General features: G+C 35.3%; 1 protein-coding gene across 1 annotated transcript in view; it reads right to left on the bottom strand.

Moving 5' to 3' along the window:
• Positions 1 to 20,958, bottom strand: part of LOC144966703 (zonadhesin-like) — a 39,159-nt gene extending 18,201 nt beyond the window's left edge. The window contains exons 1-13 of the mRNA XM_078903468.1: positions 20,852 to 20,958; positions 17,778 to 17,863; positions 17,246 to 17,298; positions 15,749 to 15,902; positions 14,895 to 14,938; positions 13,617 to 13,785; positions 10,178 to 10,221; positions 7,736 to 7,892; positions 7,304 to 7,347; positions 5,877 to 6,033; positions 5,017 to 5,057; positions 3,565 to 3,718; positions 1,203 to 1,243 (exon numbers count right to left, since the gene is read on the bottom strand). Of these exons, the coding sequence (XP_078759594.1) occupies positions 1,203 to 1,243; positions 3,565 to 3,718; positions 5,017 to 5,057; positions 5,877 to 6,033; positions 7,304 to 7,347; positions 7,736 to 7,892; positions 10,178 to 10,221; positions 13,617 to 13,785; positions 14,895 to 14,938; positions 15,749 to 15,902; positions 17,246 to 17,298; positions 17,778 to 17,835 (1,116 nt within the window). The 5' untranslated portion in view covers positions 17,836 to 17,863; positions 20,852 to 20,958. The remainder of the gene's footprint in view (positions 1 to 1,202; positions 1,244 to 3,564; positions 3,719 to 5,016; positions 5,058 to 5,876; positions 6,034 to 7,303; positions 7,348 to 7,735; positions 7,893 to 10,177; positions 10,222 to 13,616; positions 13,786 to 14,894; positions 14,939 to 15,748; positions 15,903 to 17,245; positions 17,299 to 17,777; positions 17,864 to 20,851) is intronic.
• Positions 20,959 to 22,885: the final 1,927 nt, after the last annotated feature.

The raw sequence follows: 22,885 nt of genomic DNA on the forward strand, positions 1-22,885 counted from the left end.
CGAGTTCAATCTGAAGACAACTAAAGGTAAGACCAGCAATGTCTACATCATTAATGTATATGGCCTCACAAGCGAACGTGCGAGAAAAGGGCCCGAAGAGCTCTACATATTCTATAAGGACTATATCACATTAAAAGAATTAGACAATAAAGGCATAATCATAAGAGCAGAGGACTTTTAACTCATGCATAGGGGTTACTCAAAAGGGATAAAATATGAGAACGGAGAGAGACTAGTAGAATTTTGCCAGGACAAAAAACCTGTACGTCACAAACAGTGCGTATTGCCATCCGAAACGTCACCGAACAATATGGGCAGACTAGTTTCGAGATCAAACCAGTGACACAGTAAAACCAATATTCAACGAAACGGACAATATACTTTATCAGCAAATGCAAGATCATATCGTGGCACGCTCCTATCACGTGACAATAAACTCGTCAAAACATCTTTCAAATTTAATCTACACACATTATGGCACAGAAAACAATCAAACAATAACACACAAGAAAAAATAAACATTGACAGAATAGCTAACAATAATGTCGCATTAAATGCAAGCAAGCGTTTGATTCACTCATAGATCAACAAAACAACACACGCCACGCCCAAGTGTTGTTGAAAATTACTCAGTCAGGAATAATTAAAGCTGTCGAACTCACAGGGGGTGTGAAAACAAATAGAGAAGTAGGCCATATTCACGACAAAGATTTGGAAATCTTGTCAACAAAACAAAAACAAATTAAGACGAGAAACTATGTTTCAAAAGACAACGAAACAAGACGCTGCATCAAATAAGAAAAAGGACCTAATTGCAAACATTGGAACTCGATCACAAAGTAGAAGCTGCAAACAAAGCAAGCAATGACCAAGCAATGTTCAAGGCCGTAAAGCTGTTAAATCAAAAGCAGTGGCATGGCATGCTTACAGTATAAGGTGTTGCCAGAATCAGAAGAAATAATATATTGAACATTGAGTACGGGGATCCGCGAATCAAGTTGCCGATTCTTATGGTCCGGTAATCGAAGACGGTATATGGCTATTAAAAACTTGGAACACAAGTTCAAATTGAGATATTTCCGAAAATAAAATTGCAAATGTTCAAAATATCCCAAATTCCCAAAATCTCTGGAAAGCTGGCATCCCTGTTATTAAATCAAAACAAAATAGTTTTAAAAATATAATTTAAAAAAAACGCTTACCTTTAGTTCATGTCTTCCTGAAGGGCTCTTACAATTGATATCTTTGATGGAAAAAAAGAAACAAAAAGAGACAAACAAAAACATTCAATAGATAAAACTGATGATAGAAGTAAAAATGCTATAAATTGCAATGTCTTATTGCTGCTAGGATCAAAATTATATACTCTTTAAAAAAATAAAATCAGCAAATCTCCATTATCAAACAATTTTATGTTTTAGTTGCATAAACTGATTTGAAAAAGCCGTCATCATTTTGAAATTGTCATGGTGCTTTTGATTGTTGAAACTGTGTTTATAATTAACCCATTGTCTCAGCCCATGGTATGTTGGTTCGATTGAAATACGAAACAATTTCAACGTTCAAATGACAGAAAATATGGAAGTTTAGTTTTATTCACATAAGGATACAATATATTTTACTAATAAAATCGTTATAAACTTAAACCAAGTATCAAATACATGCATATATGAAATCAATTTCAAGCATTTTTCTTACCCCAATACAATACTATTGTGAAACTGTAAGTCACGTATGTGATCCAATGTGACCAATCATATCAAATCAGTATTTTGTCGAATGATTTAGATACCGAAAGATTGAATTTTTGGCTAAGAATATTCGACTTGGTGTCTAGGGAGTCATAATATTTCAATTCAGTGTATCTTTGACCTATCATTCCTCAACTCCAATCACTGTCAAGAGCTAAATCAGATGCTCTTGAATTGTCACAGACGGGAAGCATAAAAAATATGATGAATATTTTTAAATTGCAATAACTTTTTTACATTTAACATTCTAATAAATCCATTTCTTAACGTTCTAAAATATTAATCAAACGTTTTGAAAACAGAATTAACACTTTTTCTTTTATGTACTTTTTCTTCAATGAAGAGAGTCAGAGGATAAAAATTCGAATTTGAATATCTATTTTAAAAAATCTGCTCATTGTCACGTTAATCTGTTGTCATAATTATAAATAACATTACACAATTAAAATACAAATACAATTCAAAAATATTTAAAATAAATAGAAAGTGGTTCAACTAAAACTATACAAGAAAAAAACACATCAAACATCCAAGACTTGTTGATTAGTAGCTCATATTCTCATGCAAAACCAACTATACAAGAATAAAACACATCAAACATCCAAAACTTGTTGATTAGTAGCTCATAATATTCCCAAGCAAAACCAACTGGTACATGCCTTACTCGAGCTTCTATAAAAGTGACCCATTAAAATATTTAAATAGAAAAGACCAGGTCACAATCTTTAGACTACAATCAGAATACAGCCTTCTTAAATACCACATGAACAGTGTTTTCAAAATAGCAGAAACAGGCACGTGTGATTGTGGTGAAAGAGACGAAGACGCCCACCATAAGCTCCATACCTGCCCAAAGTATGAAAGAGCAAATAGGAGTTTTGGCTCGTACCACACCTCTGCAGACCAAATTGTATGGACCCCTAATATCAACGTTATTTCATCAACTAAACATTCAATTTTTGAGGCAAATTTTTGCATTGTTCTGGCTAAGTTTACAGTTTGAAATTATATGTTTTAGGAGAGACAGATTTTTGTTAAATGCTTTGATCACTAGTTAGTTAGCATTGCACTGGCTGTATAAAGCACACGCTCAAATTCGACAGTAGTAGATGCTTGTGTGTAATTGGAAGGTCATGAGAATATGTGAAGTTAGTTCTCAATTTTTGAAAAACTTTTAGTTCTGAAAAAAAGAAACATACGGATTTAGTCCCCGTAAAAATGCTGCATCAGGGGAAAAGAAAATCTACATTTGTTATTTTTATGTTCTTAAGTTTTATTATATTTTTTGGATTAGCCGTTTCCAGCAAATCTTCACATTCGTTACAATACAGCCAACATCTTTGTTCATTCAATAATTTGTTATGGCTCTATACTCTGTTGTCAATATTATTTTTCTGAACTAAATTATATATAACATGTACCAATTAATGATTAGATTTGGCAAAGAAATATATTTTTGTCTTAAGTGGGTTTGGCGTTTTAGGAAAAATCATGAAAATGGCTGGTAAGGAGAGTTCGAGAAGTTAAATTTGAGCTAAAATAATTTACATTCTTTCTCTATGAAATGAACCAATGACAACAGCCATTTGGTGCGGTTACATATTACTTTTTGAGAACTGTAAAACTAAAAAATTGAATTCTTTTGTAATTCTGAGGTCAATATTTTGATTTTGCTGTCTTAGATTTTATTAATTTTCCATTTTTTTGGTGCCATAAGCGTATATTACAATCTGCAACTATCAGCATACATGGAGCAAACGTCGACATATTGCAAAGTTGCAAGTAGGATGAATAATTGTAATTAAAGGCTTACCAATACATTCGCCCCAGTTATCACGGGAATCTGGCTCTATGTGAGTAAAACACTTCTTGCCATTGGAACAACTGTAACGTGTGGCCTGATTCCACTGTCCTTCTTTACACTCAATTCTCTGTGTGCAGTTATCCTTGATCCAGAAAGAACCATGCTGAAACCAAGATAATTTGATACTATTGAGATCTAAAATAACTATATAAACATTTGGTTGATGTAAAAATTTGAAAACCTGTGCATAAAACAATACCCGAAAAATCAGAAAGAAAAAAAATCAAGAATAAATCACCTTAAAAAAATCTGTCTTCCTCGACTGGGGATCAACTTTCAGACTCAGACCTCTAGATTGTTACCGCTTTGATCACTTTGTCTGGCAGAGTTTCATAATCGTTTGACACATTTGAATTTATATCTTAATCTAGCGCCTGATCGTAAATTAATGGTTCGATATTTTACAAGTAACTGACAAACATAATGAGGATTGATGATCCTTTAGACTGAAACACCAACCGTTGATAATTATTTAGACCAGAAATCTCATGCCCGTCAGCATACGAGACAAATGCTGGTGATCATCATCTTAAAGTAGCGCCCAAAGAAGACATTGGAGTGGTCTTGAAGATGGCCCATCTTTGCATAAAGAACATGTGGATCTATTGGTCTTTATTGACGTGCGTCATCGATGGCAGAAGAGAAGATAAGCAGCATGGAGTTTTTATTCTCCTTGTAGGCGGTCATCTAAAACAAAGTAATTTCCTTTCCTAATTGGTGGTGTAATTCGTTACTACGATTAATAACAGTGAACTCAATAACAGTATTTTGCAGTCGTAACAAGCTGTTTGTTGGTTGAAAACGGTCGCCGTTCTAATTATTTAAAATTAATTATATAAATTGAATATATGGGTTTCTATTTATATATGTCTCTGGTTTCATTTTATGAATTTTACCCTTCTAATGTTCGATAACGAAGGCAACTTGCTTTATATCTTTAATTGACGGATTCGATTTAGAGAGGAGGAAAGAGCAAGAATTGGATTATTTTATCAGAATTCAATAAATTAGTTTTCTCTTGTTTATTGTAGTTTTGTTTTCGTGGATTTTACAGCTCTTGAACACTCTTGGGTCTTAATTAATGGCATATGATTAACCAGGCAGAATTGGGCTAAATGTTGAATTTCTTTTTCTATTGAAGTGTAAAGTAAATAAAGAATAATGTTGACCATTGAATACCGGGATCCACGAATCGAGTTGCAGATTCTATTGCCGGGTGCTCGCAGTGGGTACCCGGCTATTAAATACTTGAAAGGCAATTTCAAATTTAGACATTTCCGAATAACCCCCGAAATTTTCATAATATCCGGAATTCCCAAAATCTCTGGAAATCTGACATCCCTGTTATTAAATAAAAACAAAATGTTTATATAAATATAATGAAAAAAAAAACCCATTTACCTTGAATTCCCGACTTCCAGACGGGTTCTTACAAATGATATCTTGGGGGGGGGGGGGGGGGGGGGAGGGGGGGGGACAAACAAAAATAGACAACAAAGAAAAAACAATCAATAAATAAAACTGATTGTATAACTAACAATGCAATATATTGCATTGCAATCTTTCCGCTGTGATCTATACAAAGTTACATTTTGATATAATGTTATGTTTCCTGTACTACTACTTATGAAAACCAACTCATGATTTTAAAGAAACAATATCTATTTCCGAAAATCATAATAAACTTTACCCAATTATCAAATATATTTATATAAAGTTAATTTCTCAGACCTATCTCACCCCAACACAGCATGGGAAGAAATTGGATGGCTACAAACTAACCAAGAAGTACAAATGCTTTTGGAATTATGTCATATTATTTTTGATTTTTCTAGGTAGGACAGCAGTATCAAAATGAGGAAAGAACCAGAGGTCAAATTTGTAGTTGTAAGTGTAATCAACTGAACAAGTGTGTATTAAAGGTGCCAGGCAAAGCAAGAAAAAAAAAATACAAGAAATAAAACCATCCCAAAAAAGCAGTCTACCTCGACCGGGGATCGAACCTCAGACCTTCTGATTACCGGTCAGACGTGCTACTATTACTGTAATGGTAGCACGTCTGACCCGTAATCAGAAGGTCTGAGGTTCTATCCCCAGATGAGGTAGACTGCTTTTTTGGGATGTTTTTTTTTCTTGTATTTTTATTTCTTGCTTTGTCTGGTACCTTTCATACACACTTGTTCAGTTCTATATCTTACACTGGTGCCTGCTCCTTAATTTCTCAATTATAATGAAAAGGTAATAGGTAATTAAAAGGTTACCTTTACAATAACCAGCGTTTACAACATCAAAATGCTGTTTATCCATCAAGCACTTTGTGCCAATGGGACATTTGAAGGGAGATGGATTCAGATGCCACTCTCCTTTTATACAATCCATTCTATGTGTGCAGTCATCCATGAGCCAGGGATCACCAACCTGAAACCAAGATGATTTGATGGTATTGAGGTCTAAAAACACTCTAAAACCATTTGACTTATGTAAAATCTGAAAATGTGTGTTTGTGTGTGTTTGAATTTCTACACAACAAAAATGGAAGAATAATACAAGAATAGATCACAATGCATCTGGTTTAGATTTCCTTGAAATATAGGGCTTTATTGTTTTTTAAAATTCACCCTTGAAGCAATGAAATGAATATCGAATGGTCACAATAAATGAAAGATTGATTCAAATATTTTGTGATGGAGTTTCCACGCAGGCTCAGTCTCCGTCTTATTTATTCCTGATACGGGGAAATTGTTATCCCTGAATGTATGAATATGTAATTTTGTTAAATTATTACTACACAAGCAAGCCTATAATAGCTTACTACCAACAATTCTAGAGCATTTACGTGGAGCTGTTTTACCTCTTTGCCCGTCAGCCCATTTGTTATTTCTCTTATGCAACAAAAAATAAAAACGTTATACCCATCTAGGCGTGGACCATTGTACATTTCCATTGACAAGGAGGAATAATTTTCAGTTATACTTAGATGTCGTTTTCTTATTTATTAAAATCTGACAAGCAATTAACAAATACTAATTATAATGTGTGTGTTAATAGAAAATAGCGTACATAAAATTTTGCTCTCTTAAGATATAGACGATTTTCAATCCTCAGAGCTGCCTAGTTAAATTCGTAGGTTTCAAGGGGGGAAAAAAGAAAAATTAACTTTAGATAGATTTAGAAATAAACAATTTGCTCTCAACATGGTGGTCTAAAAATGCTCCAAAGTCCTGAATATAGGTTCTATTATTCTTATTCAAGCAGATTCATTTAGTTAAAGGAACCTATGCAGCTGTGTAGCTGGAGCCAAACATTCGTATTTCTACGAATATTTCGTGGTACTAGGCAGGTCTGCATCCTATCATTTCATCAGGGACCAGGGACAATTAATCTACAAATTGTGCTGAGTTTCTGTTTCCATTGGAGTGTAAGGTAAATATAGAATAATGTTGACTATTGAATACCGGGATCCTCGAACCAAGTTGCTTTCTTCTAAGAACCAGTCTTGTAAGCAGTTCACAGTGAACGAATGCTGAGACTTCAGAGAGCTAGTAAAAATCTTCCGACAGGACAAGTTCAAATTGAGACATTTCCGAAAAATCTGAAAAGTTGCAAATGACTGGAATTCCGAATATGTTAAAAATAGTGGCATCAATACAACGAGTATTTTTAAGAATAAAAAGAAAGAAATACTTACCTTAAATTGTAGACTTGACATTTTGGATGGACACCTGTCGCTTGCTTAGGAAAAAGAATGAAAAAAACAAACATAAACAACCCTTCTCCATACTCTATTTTTCTCATCATTTTTAATACAAGAGCCCGCTCCACACTTATATATAGCTGCCATACCGCAGAGCTGTGGAGCTGTATATTTCTTTTCTTTTTCAAAATTAAGATTAAGATGACCGTGTAAATGTACTAAAGTCAAAACTATGAAGTTTGAATGCCTTTGGAATTATTTATGTCCAAAAATATTTTTTAAAATTTTGCCATCTTAATTCTTTTTATGTCATATACCATGTGGCATCAACGCAAATTACAAGCTGTTAAACAATAATGGGGCAGAGGTCAAAATATTTTAAGGTTGTTCATTGAATGAATAGATAATACGTAATCAAAAACTTACGAAGACATTCATCCCAGTTATCAGGATCACTTATCTCTGAAAAAGTGTGACACTTCGTTCCTTTGGGACAGTTGTAAGGTATTGTAACCTGAAGCAGTTCTCCATAATGGCAATATAAGTATTCTTTGCACCCATTCTTTATCCATTTTTCTTTATCCTGAAATCAAGATAATTTGATACTATTGGAATCTGAAAGCATTATAAAAATATTTGACTTGTAAAAATACGAAAAGCTGTTCATAAAACAGTGCCCGGAGTAAAAGAAAGAAAATTATAAGAACAAATCACCACAAAATTCAATCTGCCTCAACTGGGCATCAGACATCCTGAAAACTTTCGGTTATTAGGATGCTGAGATTGGATTTCCATCCGAGCCAGACTAATTTTTAGGATGATCTATTTCTTGTATCTGTCATCTTTATACGGCACTGTTAAATACTATCCGACACCTTTTCATAGTTATATCTTACTCTAGTGCCTGCTCCCAAATTTGTCAGTTTGATATTTTACTCATGACTGGATAAAAATGACGATGTTTGGTAACTATAGCTTGTGCGCAACACCAACAGTTAATAATGTACACCAGATAACTCTTTGCCCATTAGCTCAATCGCAAATGCCATTTCTCATACGTCTCAAGAGAGCGCAAAATTAGAGTGGTCCTCAGGATGGCCCATCTTTGCATTAAGAGTGTGGTCCTCAAGATGGCCCATCTTTGCATTAAGAGTGTGGTCCTCAAGATGGCCCATCTTTGCATTAAAAGTGTGGTCCTCAAGATGGCCCATCTTTGCATTAAGAGTGTGGTCCTCAAGATGGCCCATCTTTGCATTAAGAGTGTGGTCCTCAAGATGGCCCATCTTTGCATTAAGAGTGTGGTCCTCAAGATGGCCCATCTTTGCATTAAGAGTGTGGTCCTCAAGATGGCCCATCTTTGCATTAAAAGTGTGGTCCTCAAGATGGCCCATCTTTGCATTAAGAGTGTGGTCCTCAAGATGGCCCATCTTTGCATTAAGAGTGTGGTCCTTAAGATGGCCCATCTTTGCATTAAGAGAGTGGTCCTCAAGATGGCCCATCTTTGCATTAAGAGTGTGATCCTCAAGATGGCCCATCTTTGCATTAAGAGTGTGGTCCTCAAGATGGCCCATCTTTGCATTAAGAGTGTGGTCCTCAAGATGGCCCATATTTGCATTAAGAGTGTGGTCCTCAAGATGGCCCATTTTTGCATTAAGAGTGTGGTCCTCAAGATGGCCCATCTTTGCATTAAGAGTGTGGTCCTCAAGATGGCCTATCTTTGCATTAAGAGTGTGGTCCTCAAGATGGCCTATCTTTGCATTAAGAGTGTGGTCCTCAAGATGGCCCATCTTTGCACTAAGTACAAGTGGATCTATTGGTCAAACTCGCTTGTGTAACGCACCCACCTTCACACAGCCACAGTAGTCAATTGGCAGTCACAAAATGTTTCATCTTTTGCATGGGACAATGTCATGTGTAAGGAAGTCTTAGTCATAGTGAAGAAATTAAGGAGCAGGCACTGGTGCAAGATAAAGATCTGAACAAGTATGTATGAAAGGTGCCAGACAAAGCAAGAGAGAAAAATACAAGAAAAATAAAACATCCCAACAATCAGTCGACCTCGACTTCTTGCTTTGTCTGGCACACTTGTTCAGATCTTTATCTTAGTCATAGTGTCCATACGATTTATAAATTTTTTGTTTAGAATAGGTCGTTGCATCATTTGTTTTTAAATTCGTGATTTTGTTATAAATAGTTACAAACAGGATGTTTTAAATAAAATAAAGCCACACGGATATTCTTGCAAGTACTTCGCTCTGAGCAATGAAGTCATTGCTGAACGGGTTTCCTTGTCCCAGGAATATTAGATTACTCTGGGTGCTTTATTCATCTTGAAAATATTTTTTTAAAAATTCACTAAGATCAAGATTGGGACTACACAGGGTCTTCAGCAAACTTTATTTTAAGCATAATGTGTCAAGCGTGGTTTTGGCTTTTACTCTTATGAATGGGTTCGCATTGTCATAATGAATAATTAAGGCGTTGTAAGGCACTTATATTTCTCAATGTCGGATTGCCGTTAATTTCCGGAAAATTAGCAGTCCTGTAAATGAATCAAAACAAAGGATTGCGCTTTGAGTTTTTATATTGGATGGGCAATATCCACTAAATGTGCTCAAAGCGCTTTGTAAGGGGTCCCTGGCCAACAGTAACATTTAACATTTAGGACGGGACATGGCGCCTGTTAGGCGATGATACAATTGTTTTCCGGACAGAGTTTTAGAATGTGAGTAAAGAGCCTTCTCCAAGGACTCAACGATGCGCCGAGCGAGGCTCGAACCCAGGACCCTCCGATCCGAAAGCGAGTGTCATACCACTAGACCACATAGCCGCAGGATATTTATATGAATATAAAAGTCAATCACTTACCATAAAAATACGAGTTCCAGATGGGGTAGAACAACTGAGTGAATCTTTGAAAAGAAAACAAACAAAACCAAAAAAAATACCAACAACCAAAAAAAGGCCTTCAATGAAATAAATAGAACGGTTGGCATTAGAAAAAATGGAATGTTTAGGAGATTGCTGCTGTTACTGTTACCAAATTATGTTCTTCCTTTCTACAATAAACAAATCTCTATTTTCATACAACCTCATGTTTCAGGAGCTGATACTGATATGACCCCCGCCCCCTTTTACCTCATTAATTTGAAAGTGTCATGTCGTTCTTGCTTGTCAATAAATTTTGTTAAAAATAATCCATTGTCTCAGTCCTGTGTCATGTTGGTTCAAATTAAATACAAAAAGTGATTTTAACATTCAACTGACACGAAATATGGCATTTTAGTTTTTAGCACTTTAAGCAACAATATATGTTCCTAAAATTCTCTATAAACTTCACCTAAGTATCAAGTTAATGCATATAAAGTCAATTTCCAGCATATAGCTCACCCCAACATATACTATTGTCACACTGTAAGTCGTATAAGTGACCCAAAGTCACCCATTATTTCAAATCGGTATAAAGCCAGACGATTGAGATGCTGGAAGATTGAATATAATATCGCCAAGAATATTAGGCTTGGGCCAAATTTTATGTAGACAGACTAGATTTGGTTATTTACTAGTCTAGTTAATGACTTGCTAGTTTTAAGCCAAAGCAAAGTGACTAAAAATCGAATATTAATAACGTTTTCTAGGCTCATGCCTTGAAGGCATTGTAAGGACTGTGACTAATTCGGCTATTTTGTGCTGACAACATCAAGCTCTCTTGTTCACTATGGCAGGTAAGATATCAGCCTTCATACTTGCAGTGCAAAAGATTTACAAGGAAAAAATTAGCAACGAACTAGGTAGAGATAATATTTCGTTCCGTTTCATCTTTGAACTTACTTTTGCCATGATGAATCAAATCACGTGATATTGACTGTCGACTGACCAGACTACAATAATTGAGCTTATGATTGAGGTTGTATATAGAGCAATATCCACTAAGTGTGCTCAAAGCGCTTTACAAAGGGTCCATGACCAACAGTAACACGTGCAACGTAGTGCGAGACATGACTGACGCCTGTTAGGCGAGATTATATTTTTTCTGGACAGAGACAACGCTGTTAGCGGCCAGGTACTCATTTTACACCTGAGTGCGGCGAGAGAATGTGAGTAAAGAGCCTATTCCAATGACTCAACTATGCACCGAGCGAGGCTCGAACTCAGAAATGATGTCCATGGTCGACTGTCAATTCTATATTTAGGCCAATGAAAGTTTTATTGAAACTCAAACAAATTGAACCCAATCCCCCCCCCCCCCCCCCAACAAATCAAACAAATGATACAGAAAGTGTGATCTGATGAATCACATTTCAGTCAGTTGCAAGACCAACATAATAACTTTTGTTTCGAATATACTTTCTATCAATTTTTGTTTTGTTGTTCTTTGAAGCGAACCCCTTCGACTTTGAGTCTCCGTTCACTTGCAACTCGCAAGCCCGATTAGACTACGTTTTAAAAAAGTTTTTACTGGCAAAGATGTGTAATTTGACTATTTGCACTTATCTTACAGTTTTTAAACTCTCTCCTTACCAGCCATTTTCAGGATTTTCCCCAAACCTTCACACCCAACTAACACAAATAAAATATATTTGATTACTCAACACAATAGCAGTAAGTTCTTGCGATACATTATTTCTTTAGCAAAACATGCACTACAACACACTGTTCATTTTCTTTAACTTTTATGATGTACAAGAGAAATTTGAATAAGAAAAATGTTGGTTGTATCGTAACGAATGTGACGATTTTCCTGTAGTTGGTAAGGAGAGGGTTAAGCCACTGTCAATAGCAACAAAACACTTTTTGCCTCTGTCATTGGTATGGACGTATTTTCCAGGTTGAATCGAACCTCTCTCAATCTAAAAATAGCTGCTAGTCGACGCTAAGATGTATCCCAGTAACTTGTCTCGGACCAAGCTTGGAGTTGGTCTTAGCTAATTAATGACTAAAACTTGGCCAAACTTAGTCCGAAGGTGCCGTGATTTTAGTCTGGGACTTGCTTGGTTCAGCTCAGCTCACATAAAATCCGATTTTTTCAAGTCCTTGACTAAAGTCAGAGACTAAGCGCTAGTTCGTGCTCATAAAAACGGGACTTGATGTCTCTAATTATTGGCATGGGCTAGATCACGGGTTTTTAAAGCTGTTGACAACTGGGATATCAGATTTTTTATTTAACCCTCTCCTTACCATCCATTTTCAGGGTTTTCACCAAAACTTCACACCCAACAAACAAAAATAATAGATTTTTTATCACTCAAACACAATAGCGGTAAAGGTTTTGCGACACATACTTTTTTTAACAAAACATGCTCTACAACACACTGTTCATTTTCTTGAAATTTTATGATGTAACCTACAAAAGAAATTTTAATACGAACAAGGTTGGTTGTATTGTTACGAATGTGACGATTTTCCTATAGTTGGTAAGGAAAGGGTTTATAAAAAAGAGAATAGATTCTTCAATAAGATGAACTTATCCACATATAAAGAGCAAATCATCTAACGTCATAACTTTTCCTCCCCATGTACTAATTTGTAGGTCTGATATCCCAATTAATAATGAGCTCATTGTTGTAACGGAAAACTCAAAAAATAAATGACGCAAAATATTGTACTTTACAACAATGTTAAAGTAGGCCCATAACTGCACTTGGATGTAAGACCTACATAATATTATATTATTACATGTACACGTCGTCTCCTCCCAATAGGCTTCAACAGTCATGACGTCACTTCCCTCGTAATGACGCATGGTAACTTAGTAACTGGATCTAAACTATCGGGACAATGGCGGACGCCCTTATGAAGTATTTCTCCGACGAGCTTAAAAGTGTATCCAGAGGAGGAAAACATTATAAATATGAACTTATTTTGACTTTTATACATTCTAATCACATGACATATGAAACGTTCTAGCCAGCATGAAGAATATAAAGTACCGCTTTTCTTTGTTTAGAACCACGTTGCTTGGCGACGTGACATCAGACTATTGAATCCAATTATAAACATTTTCAATTTCAACGTTCTATTTTCCGTATTTAAAAAATTAAATTTGATATTTGCATTTTATTTCCACACGAATTGAACAAATTCCAACAGAGTTACAGATTACATTTATTTTTTCACGTTAAAACGGAAGACGTATGTTTTTATTTTTGGAACAACGAGGTAACATCTACGATTTTGCTTTCTATTTTTTACATTCCACATGTCATAAGCCTAGAATACTAGTTGGTAACAAAATCAATTGGGAAGAGCTCAAGATAATGTTTTGTTGTCAGTTGGAAAAAGAAATTAATAGAATTTTAAAGCTTACCAACACACAAATCATAATTATCAAGAAGATTGTTTGTCTCATTGCGAGTAACACACTTCATATCGGAATCATATACATCAGAACATTTGAAATTTTGTTTCGGTTGCCACTGTCCTTTTTTACAATACATTTTCTGTGTGCATTTATCTGTGATCCAGTAGTCACCCTCCTGAAAACAAGATAATTTATTGATACCAGTGAGATCGGAAAACACTATAAAAACATTTGACTGATGTAAAAGTCTCTTTCACCGTACCCAGGTGTAAAATGAGTACCTGGTCGTCAACGGTGTTGTCTTTGTCGGAAAAAAATTTGTAATATCGCCTAACAGCCGCATGTCACATTCTACACGTTGCTGTTAGTCAGGGACCATTTGTATAGCGCTTTGAGCATGTTAAGTGGATATTGCACTATATAAAAGCTCAATTTTTTTGGTGTTTTTTGTTTGTTTTTGTTTTTATCTGAAAAGATTTACATGAAACAGTACCAGGAAAAGTAATGGGAAATATTAAGGAATAGTTCATCTTAAAATAATCAGTCTGCTTAACTGGGGATGGAAACTCAGACCTGATTACTGCCAGTAATCAGGATGTCTGAAGTTTGATTCCCATTTAGGCACACTGTTTTTTTTTGGATGCTATTTCCTTGTACTTTTTTCCGCTTTAGTTGGCACTATTTTATAAACACCTGACACATTTTTGGAGTTATTTTTGAGAACGCTGCCTGCACCTACATTTTTCAGATTAATATTTTACTAATGAATGGCTAAAAATAATGATGAATGATAATCATTTATACTGGAACGCTAACAGTGGATAAGTTACACCATAAAACTCTTCGTCCATCAGTCTGCTAGGCAGTTGGTATTCCTCAGACGTCTCTTGGTAGCCTCAAAAATATATTATTGATTTGGTCCAAGGGATTGCCTATCTTTCCATTACTTATAAGTGGATCTATTTGTCTTCATATGATTAATCATACTGCTATGATGTTTTAGCAATATATCTGGTGCGAGAAAAAAAAAACCTGGCGATTCCTAAGATCGGTGCCCCATGATCGAATACCGGGACTTCACAGTTCTAGTAAAAAATTCCCGGTAAGGCAAGTTCAAATTTGGACATTTCCCAAAAAATAAACACCAAAAAAATATAATAACAAACGATCAAATTTCAAAACAAATATCAGAAATTCAAGAAAAGAGGTGTCCATGGAAACAAATCGAAACAAAAAAAATATTTCTATGAATTAAAAAAAAAGGGAGGGGGAGGAAATGCTTACCTTCCAAACATGACTTCCAGAGGGGTTTGTACACGTGTTCTTATCTGTGGGAAATTAACGAAAAGAAAACAACCGAAAAAATAAATAATAAACGAATAAAACTGGTGGTATAAGAGAAAATGTAATATATAAAAATAACAAAATCCATAATTCAATTGTCAACGTTATAACATAATTTAAATTCCATTGTTCAGGGGGAACGTGGTAAAGTGGAGTGGTATGCTTCTTCATACCTTGGTGGTAACTTGGCGATAACGTTTTCGAGTCCTTGAGCCTTGAGCATGCCAGCTTGCGCTAGCTTAATTGCTTCATTGTATTTCTGTTGACAAAAGGTGTATTTATAGATGTCCGATATCTTAATGACAATTGCTACACAATAAGCCAAATTAGCCATATTTTAAAGAGATAAATAATCGAAAGGCTCAATCTTTCTTCCCATTTACAAACGTTCTCTCACAAATCTAATGTTTTTCCAAAGTTGGTGTAGAAGTATTCCGACAATGTTCAGATATAATATTGTGGCAACTCTATGACAAATTTTGCCAAATTTTGAGACAAATTCAGCCTTTTTAATTTTGGAGTATGATTAAGAAAGACAAACACTTGTTTAAGCACAAGTTAGTGAATAAAGCACTGGCACTAAAAATACAGCTCAACTCAAGTCGACCGTAGCAGAGGTTTGTTGCAAATTGGAAGGTCGTAAGAATTTGGGAAGTGATGTATCGTTTTTTGGTTTTGTTTTCCTTTTTTTTTTGTTGGTGCAAAACTCCAGTTTTTGAAAACAAAATCATAATGACTACTTTATTGATAATTTTTTAATTTAAAAAAATTGAAAATAGTAATTAAAATCTTACCAATACATTCATCCCAGTTATCAAGAGGATTCGCCTTGATATGAGTAATACACTTCGTGCCACTGGGACAACTGTAAGATGCGCCCTGAACCCACTGTCCGCTGTTACACACCATTGTCTGTGTGCATTTATCCTTGAGCTTGAACTCACCTTCCTGAAACCAAGATAATTTGACGACTAATGAGGTCTGAAAATACCATTAGATATTTGACTTATGTCTTAAGTTCGAGCCTCGCTCGGCTCATAGTTAAATCCTTGGAAAAGATTCTTTACTCACATTCTCTCACCATAATCATTTGTAAAATGCGTACATACATAGAAGTTAACAGCGTTTTCACTGTCGGGAAAAATGGTATTATCGCTTAATAGGCGTAATGTCCCGTTCTTTATGCTACGTGTTGCTGTTGGTCAAGGACTCTTTGTAAAGCGATTTGAGCACGTTTAGTGGATAAAAGTACAATGCAAGAAGACTAGTGGTCCGTTAGAGTCTTGGACATATGAAGCCGGAGTTTATCGCGGTTTCTATAACGTGGAACGGAGAATAGCAATTGCTTGTTAAACTTTGGATAGGACGTTAATCCATTGCAAAGTACTTTCCACCACGAAGAAATATTATTTTAGTGAGAAAAAAGGAAGCCCCACCAATTCTCGCAAGCTAGATGCACACCTTAGCAAGTCTGATAACCGGACACAATTACAGGCGTGATTCAAATTGCTGTAATAGACAATATTTTGCGATGTTTTGATTGTATTTTTTCCATTACAAAAATGGACCCTTTAATTTTGGCTATCAGATCTGCAAATAAGTACACGTTTCTAACAAACGATCAAGAGGCCTTCCGAAAGGTCCTCGGTCAACCATCTCTTTCAATTTGTATTTTCACCATGGATCTGACCATTGTTTTGGTTCTCGGCCACCATTTTGTGTATGAAATATTGAAAGGTAGTGCAAAGCAGTCCTAGGTTTGTTTTTTTATCTATTAGGGTTAGCTCGAAGTCTGAGGATTTCTTTTCTATTAGGGTTAGTTATAAGTCTTAGTAATGGTGCTAGGGTGTTTGTTTTTTCTATTAGGGTTAGTTAAAGTTATTAGGTTTTATTTTGTCTTTGGGTTAGTTGAGGAAATATTTGAGTTGTTTCCCTTAGCACGAGGAGCTTTCGGAAGGCCTACCAAGCGATCTTGTAGAAGGCATCTGTGGATTTGCTTAACTCTCTTCTTTCTCTTTTTACCCCCTCCTGACACCGCCCCTTGCTTACAAGCTATTTAACCAGTTAAGTGTCGTGCTCTGAATAATAGTCATGTATTTAAAAATTGACAAGAAAACGGGTTCTTCAAATATCGATCGATTTAAATGACCCTTACCTTGGCATATATGCTCAAACCTGGAACTTCGCAAGTGTTTATTTTTTTTCCAGAGTACAGATGTTAATTGGTTAAATAATCATTTAAATCAAATAATATTTCTGTGAATAATTTGATTCAGGAAAAAAATAATTACCAGCCATAAACGAGTTATTCGAGATTTCTCAGTAATATTGCATGCACCCTCAGCTTTGGAAAAAAAGAAGAGGAAAAAATAAATAAAACCAAAACAAGAAACAAACCAAAATCATTCATTGAATTAAACTGATGGTATAAGGGAAAATGAAATGTATAGAAGATTGCAGCTGTGGTCAAAATTATCTTCGTTCTCTCTACGATCAACAAACTTCCATATTTATACGATAATATGTTTCAAATTATGACTTTCAGTTATCCTGTGTATTCGTACGAGAGTGAGCTAATCGAAATGTTATAATTCTCACCATAAAATTCTCTCTCTCTCTCTCTTTCTTTCTCTCCCTCAATCTCTCTCTCTTTCTTTCTCTCTCTCTCTTTCTTTCTTTCTCTCCCTCAATCTCTCTCTCTTTCTTTCTCTCCCTCCATCTCTCTCTCTCTTTTCTTTTGCTATTTAAATAAAAACAAATTGGCTAACTCGCACAATTCTGCCCGCTAAAATTAATGTCTAGTATTTGATACCCATGACTTACCTATGTCTTGGATACTCAAGGCAAGCAACAGAAACCCAACAACAGCTATGGAAGTCATGCTGGGATTTTTTTATAGGGATAATAACCTGTATAAAGAATTGTATTGGCATAAATGCTATCTTTATTGTTGTTTAAAATGACAGAAAATAAATTATTCTACCCTCTCTCTAAACAGTAACGAGTGATGATATCATGTTTACAATAATAATTTGTGACGTCAGATGATAAATCGTTGTAATTAACTAAAAATCAGATTTTTAAAAAAAGTATCATTTACATGTTTTTGAAGATGACTTTTATTCAAAGATGACGAAATAGGAATCGATTTAGGGGTAGAAATACAATATTTCTTACACTCTTGTGGTTTTTAATTCGAACTTTGTTCCCATCGCACACTCGAAAGCTGCTGTGAACACGTCCGGAATTCCAAAAAGCAAGAGTGTCAAAACGTATAATTTCGTATGTCCCGATTGTATTTAACTTTATAGTCATTTCTTGGCACCTGAGACACCCCGACATAAAACAGATTATGAGTTGATGTGTCAAAAAAATACATATTTCTTAGATAAAAACAACAACAAAAGCTAAAAAAAGCAAAACAAAAAGTATACCCGACCTCAGAACAATCAGGCCCAAAAGAGCCGGAGTTTATCCTAGTTTGTCTAGCGTGAAACGGGTAATACCAATTGTCTGTTACCCTTGGATAGGACGGCAGTTTATCGTATACTTTCCTCCAGATCTAACAGACTCAGCTACCCAATCACAGATTGATCGGCATGGGTGGGGTTCAGAAGAATATCACGACTGAACCCGGAATTGATCTCGGTTTCTTTGCGAGTGATCAGCCAATTGACCCATCCCCCGCAATAAAAATCAAATCAAAAACAAAACAATACAATACAAACAGAAAAACCTCATACAAAATAAATCTTGCCTGATGGAATAGACTACAATTTTATAAGTTGCTTCAATCGTAAAAGTTAGCAATGACTATCCCGCACAAATCTTTGGGCCTCTTTTTCGCTCACGAAAAGCCCAAATTCGCGACAAAATATGGGACGAAGCCGTTTCGTATATACTATTTTTAAAAAATTAATTACGACGCTGTTTATCGATGAATATGACTGAAATTTGACACACAGAAAAAAGGTCATTTTAGATAATGTCAAGCGACAAAATCGTGCGATTACCAGAAGACCGTTAAAAATAGATTTTGACTCTTTGGAGTAAAATATTTCTAAAACTACCGGGCGCGTAGGTTTTGTCGCTGACAAGGTAATACATGAACATTTCTTCTTTTTGGTTGTGAAATTTTATATGAATATGACGAGTACTTTTCCCGTATTTTACAAAACACCATCCTAATTTGCTCTTCATTCGTAAAAGACAAATCCATTTTGCCACCCCCTACAGCCCGAATCACAAGTTCAAAACGATTTGGCACCAAACTGAGCGGCTGAGCGGGTCGTGGCAAAGCGCTTTCTGATTGGTTGACCTCGTTTTAAAGTTCATGACGAGTCAAATTGTCTGCGCGGTCTCACTGGCAGAGGGGTGTTTATCGTCTGTCATCGCGTTTGGGTTCAATAAACAGCTGATAATTTGACTGTTTAATTTACAAGAATTTAAGAAATTATAATGTTAAAAGTTTTCGATTGCAATATGATCTACAATCTCAGCATGGGTTTAATTATTGTGTTCCAAGTCACGTTCCATCAGTAACTTTTGTCCACTTGTCCAATTTCTCTTTTCCTTCTATATTTCTTTCGTTTATGTACGCAACCTCTCACCCCCCCCCCTCTCTCTCTCTCTCTCTCTCTCTCTCTCTCTCTCTCTCTCTCTCTCTCTCTCTCTCTCTCTTCTCTCTGTGTATGTGTGTATGTGTGTGTTATATACTCATTTCTTAATATATTTCTGTGTGTGTGTTGTACTAATTTCTCTCTCTCTCTCTCTCTCTCTCTCTCTCTCTCTCTCTCTCTCTCTCTCTCTGTGTGTGTGTGTGTGTGTGTTATATACCATCCAGCTCTAAAATTATATAAGTTAGAACTCTTCTAATGTTTTCATCATATTCTCTATCAAATTTGCCATAAAATTGCCAACTTTCAATCTTTTAATCCACTTATTACGCAAGATGCAACCAAAGGTCGAAGAAAAAGGCCGAGAAAGCGTCCCATATTTTCGCGTTTTTTTACTCTTTGCGGGTCATCCAAATAAATGACACCTTTGAAACTGCATAACTTAATTATTTATGAATGGATTTTCAAAATTCGAAAACATTTTTACTCAGTGGAGATAGGTCTTTGATTTCAGACTAAAATTTTCCTCAAAAGGAGAAAAAAACATTTTTCATAGTCATTGCTAAAAAAGTGGATCGAATGTGAATGTTATAAATAATGACGCAGAATAATTTACGACCAAACTAACGTAGCCTAACTCGCTCAGTGAAGAACTGTCGTAGTCTAAAAAAAACCGGGTTACATTTTTTTACTGTAAAGCTCGTCCTTCAAATATCGATCGATTAAAATGACCCCTATCTTGGCAAAAACAAACAAAAAAAAAAAAACAAACAAAAACAACAAAACAATTAAATAACTTTTTAAAAAGCTAAAGAAAAGATAACAAAAAAAAAAAAAAAAAAACCCCAAAAAACTTGAGTTTTTATTGAGCGCAATATCCACTAAACGTGCTCATAGCGCTTTACAATGGGTCGCTGGCCAACAGCAACACTTAACATTTAGGACGTTACACAACGCCTGATAGGCGATATTACTAATTTTTTTTCGGACAGAGACAACGTACTATTTATATGTATGCTGTAGAATAATTGATAAACTTATTTTATAGCGCGCATGATAAGAAGATTGCAGGGGAAGAAAGGACAACGTCACAAGTTTTTATCATTTCAAAATAAATTATTTAGAATAAACAGGGGAAGGAAAATAAAAAGAAACAAATTCACATTTTCAACGTGAACATAACATTAATCGAATGCTAAATTTTGAAATGAGTGAAAACAATGATTCAACCTATATAAAAATCTAGAAGAATATATATCATTAAAAAAAAACAATGCTCACTTTAAAAATCTTTTAATCCGATATCCCCGAAGAAACAATGACTTCAATAGAATGATGTTGTGATCTGGATTATAAAATTATGATGTTACACGCACCTGAACTGGAATGGTCAGAACAAAGAATAAGTTTGATCAGGAACGTCTATTTTCACTGCAGCTGTTGTGTATTGAAAGTTGATCATTGTTGATTTACACACAAAAATAGATAGCTTTACGTGCCACTTTTGTGTAAAACAATGACGATAATGATCTGCACATTGACACAGATACACATACATGCACAAACACATACAATTACGTACACAAAGGTAGTATATTATGATGAACAAACGATAATAACATTAACTGATATTTACGCATCTCGAATGCTCAGAACAAAGAATACGTTTAATCAGGAACGTTAATTATCGTTGCAGCTTTTGTATATTGAAAGTTGATTGATTACTGTTGATTTACACACAAATTCTGATAGCTTCACGTGCCACTTTTATGTAAAACAATGATGATAATGATGATACACATTGACACAGATACACAAAAATGCACAAAAACATAAAAGTACGTATACAAAGGTAGTATATTATGATGAACAAACGATAATAACATTAACTGATATTTATTTACTACAGGCAATTATCAAAAAGGAACGTTTTGAGGCCTTTCTGTTTGAAACTATCAAATTGAGAAAATAGGGAGCAGGCACCTGTGTAAAATAGAGATCTAAATTATGCATGAAATGGTGCTAGGCAAAAAAACGCAAGAATGACAAATTTAATAAATAAAAAAACATCTAAAAAAAATCGTCTCGACTAGGAAACGAACCTCAGACCGCCTGATTACCGATCAGACGTGCTCCCATTACACCACAGAGGTTCCCGATAGTTGGGACAATTTTAATTCCTAGATTCTTCACAAGGGTAAGCGTTTTACCTTGTGAACCATCGCTTGCATCAAACAACACCAATATTGCACACCAGAGAACTAGGAGAAAGCCACTTGAGTAGCTCCATTTTTATTTTTGAAAATATCAAATTGAAAAAATAGGAAGCAGGCACTAGTGTAAGATCGATGATGAAGACTGATTTTTTTTTTTTTTTTTGGGGGGGGGGGGGGGGGGGGGGGGTTCCCTTGTATTTTCCATTCTTGCTATGTCTGGCACCGTTTCATACACACTTGTTCATATCTTTGAGGCCTTTCTTACATGGATGGATTACTGCCATTGCCGGGCCTAATTCTTTGGGCATGGTTTGACTTCTGCTCTCTCAACATTCTTGCTGCTACCTCACACTGGATGGAGCGCAATACTCCGCGGTGGAATAGCATAGTTCCAGGGCGAATGTCCTCGGGAGCGCCTGATCAGCACCCCAAGTTGTTCCCGCCGGTTTCCTCAGAAGACTATCGTGTTCCTCTATCTTCCGGGCAATATTGTTTTACAACGGGATTAGCGCAATATAGATAAACTTCATTCTTCTTCTTCTTCTTCTTCTTCTTCTTCTTCTTCTTCTTCTTCTTCTTCTTCTTCTTCTTCTTCTTCTTCTTCTTCTTCTTCTTCTTCTTCTTCTTCTTCTCCTCCTCCTCTTCCTCCTCCTTATTATTATTATTATTATTATTATTATTATTATTATTATTATTATTATTATTATTATTATTATTATTGTTGTTGTTGTTGTTGTTGTTGTTATTATTATTATTATTAGGGTTGACACAACTTTAGGTCTATAACTATCTTGACTTAAATAATCGTTGGCTTAGAACCTTTAGTTTTGCAGGCAGAAAGATGCTCGTTGAATATCTCGTTGTATAAGTCTATACATATACGTTACCTCTCTTTCTCGATGACACACCAGTAGTGCTGCTCATACATAATAAATCGATTATGTGTACCTAATAGAAAATATGATTTAACCCTCTCTTTACCAATTGTAGGAAATCGTCACATGTGGTATTTTTCTTATCCAGATTTAGTTTTGTAAATCACAAAATGTTAAGAACAATCTTCATAATATTTTTAAGAACATAGCGTTTTCCTCAAGAA

Source organism: Berghia stephanieae, chromosome 2 (assembly GCF_034508935.2).
Source record: "Berghia stephanieae isolate SIO BIC M18660-M18661 chromosome 2, UCSD_Bste_1.3, whole genome shotgun sequence".
In the NCBI taxonomy this organism is placed as follows: Eukaryota; Metazoa; Mollusca; class Gastropoda; order Nudibranchia; family Aeolidiidae; genus Berghia; species Berghia stephanieae.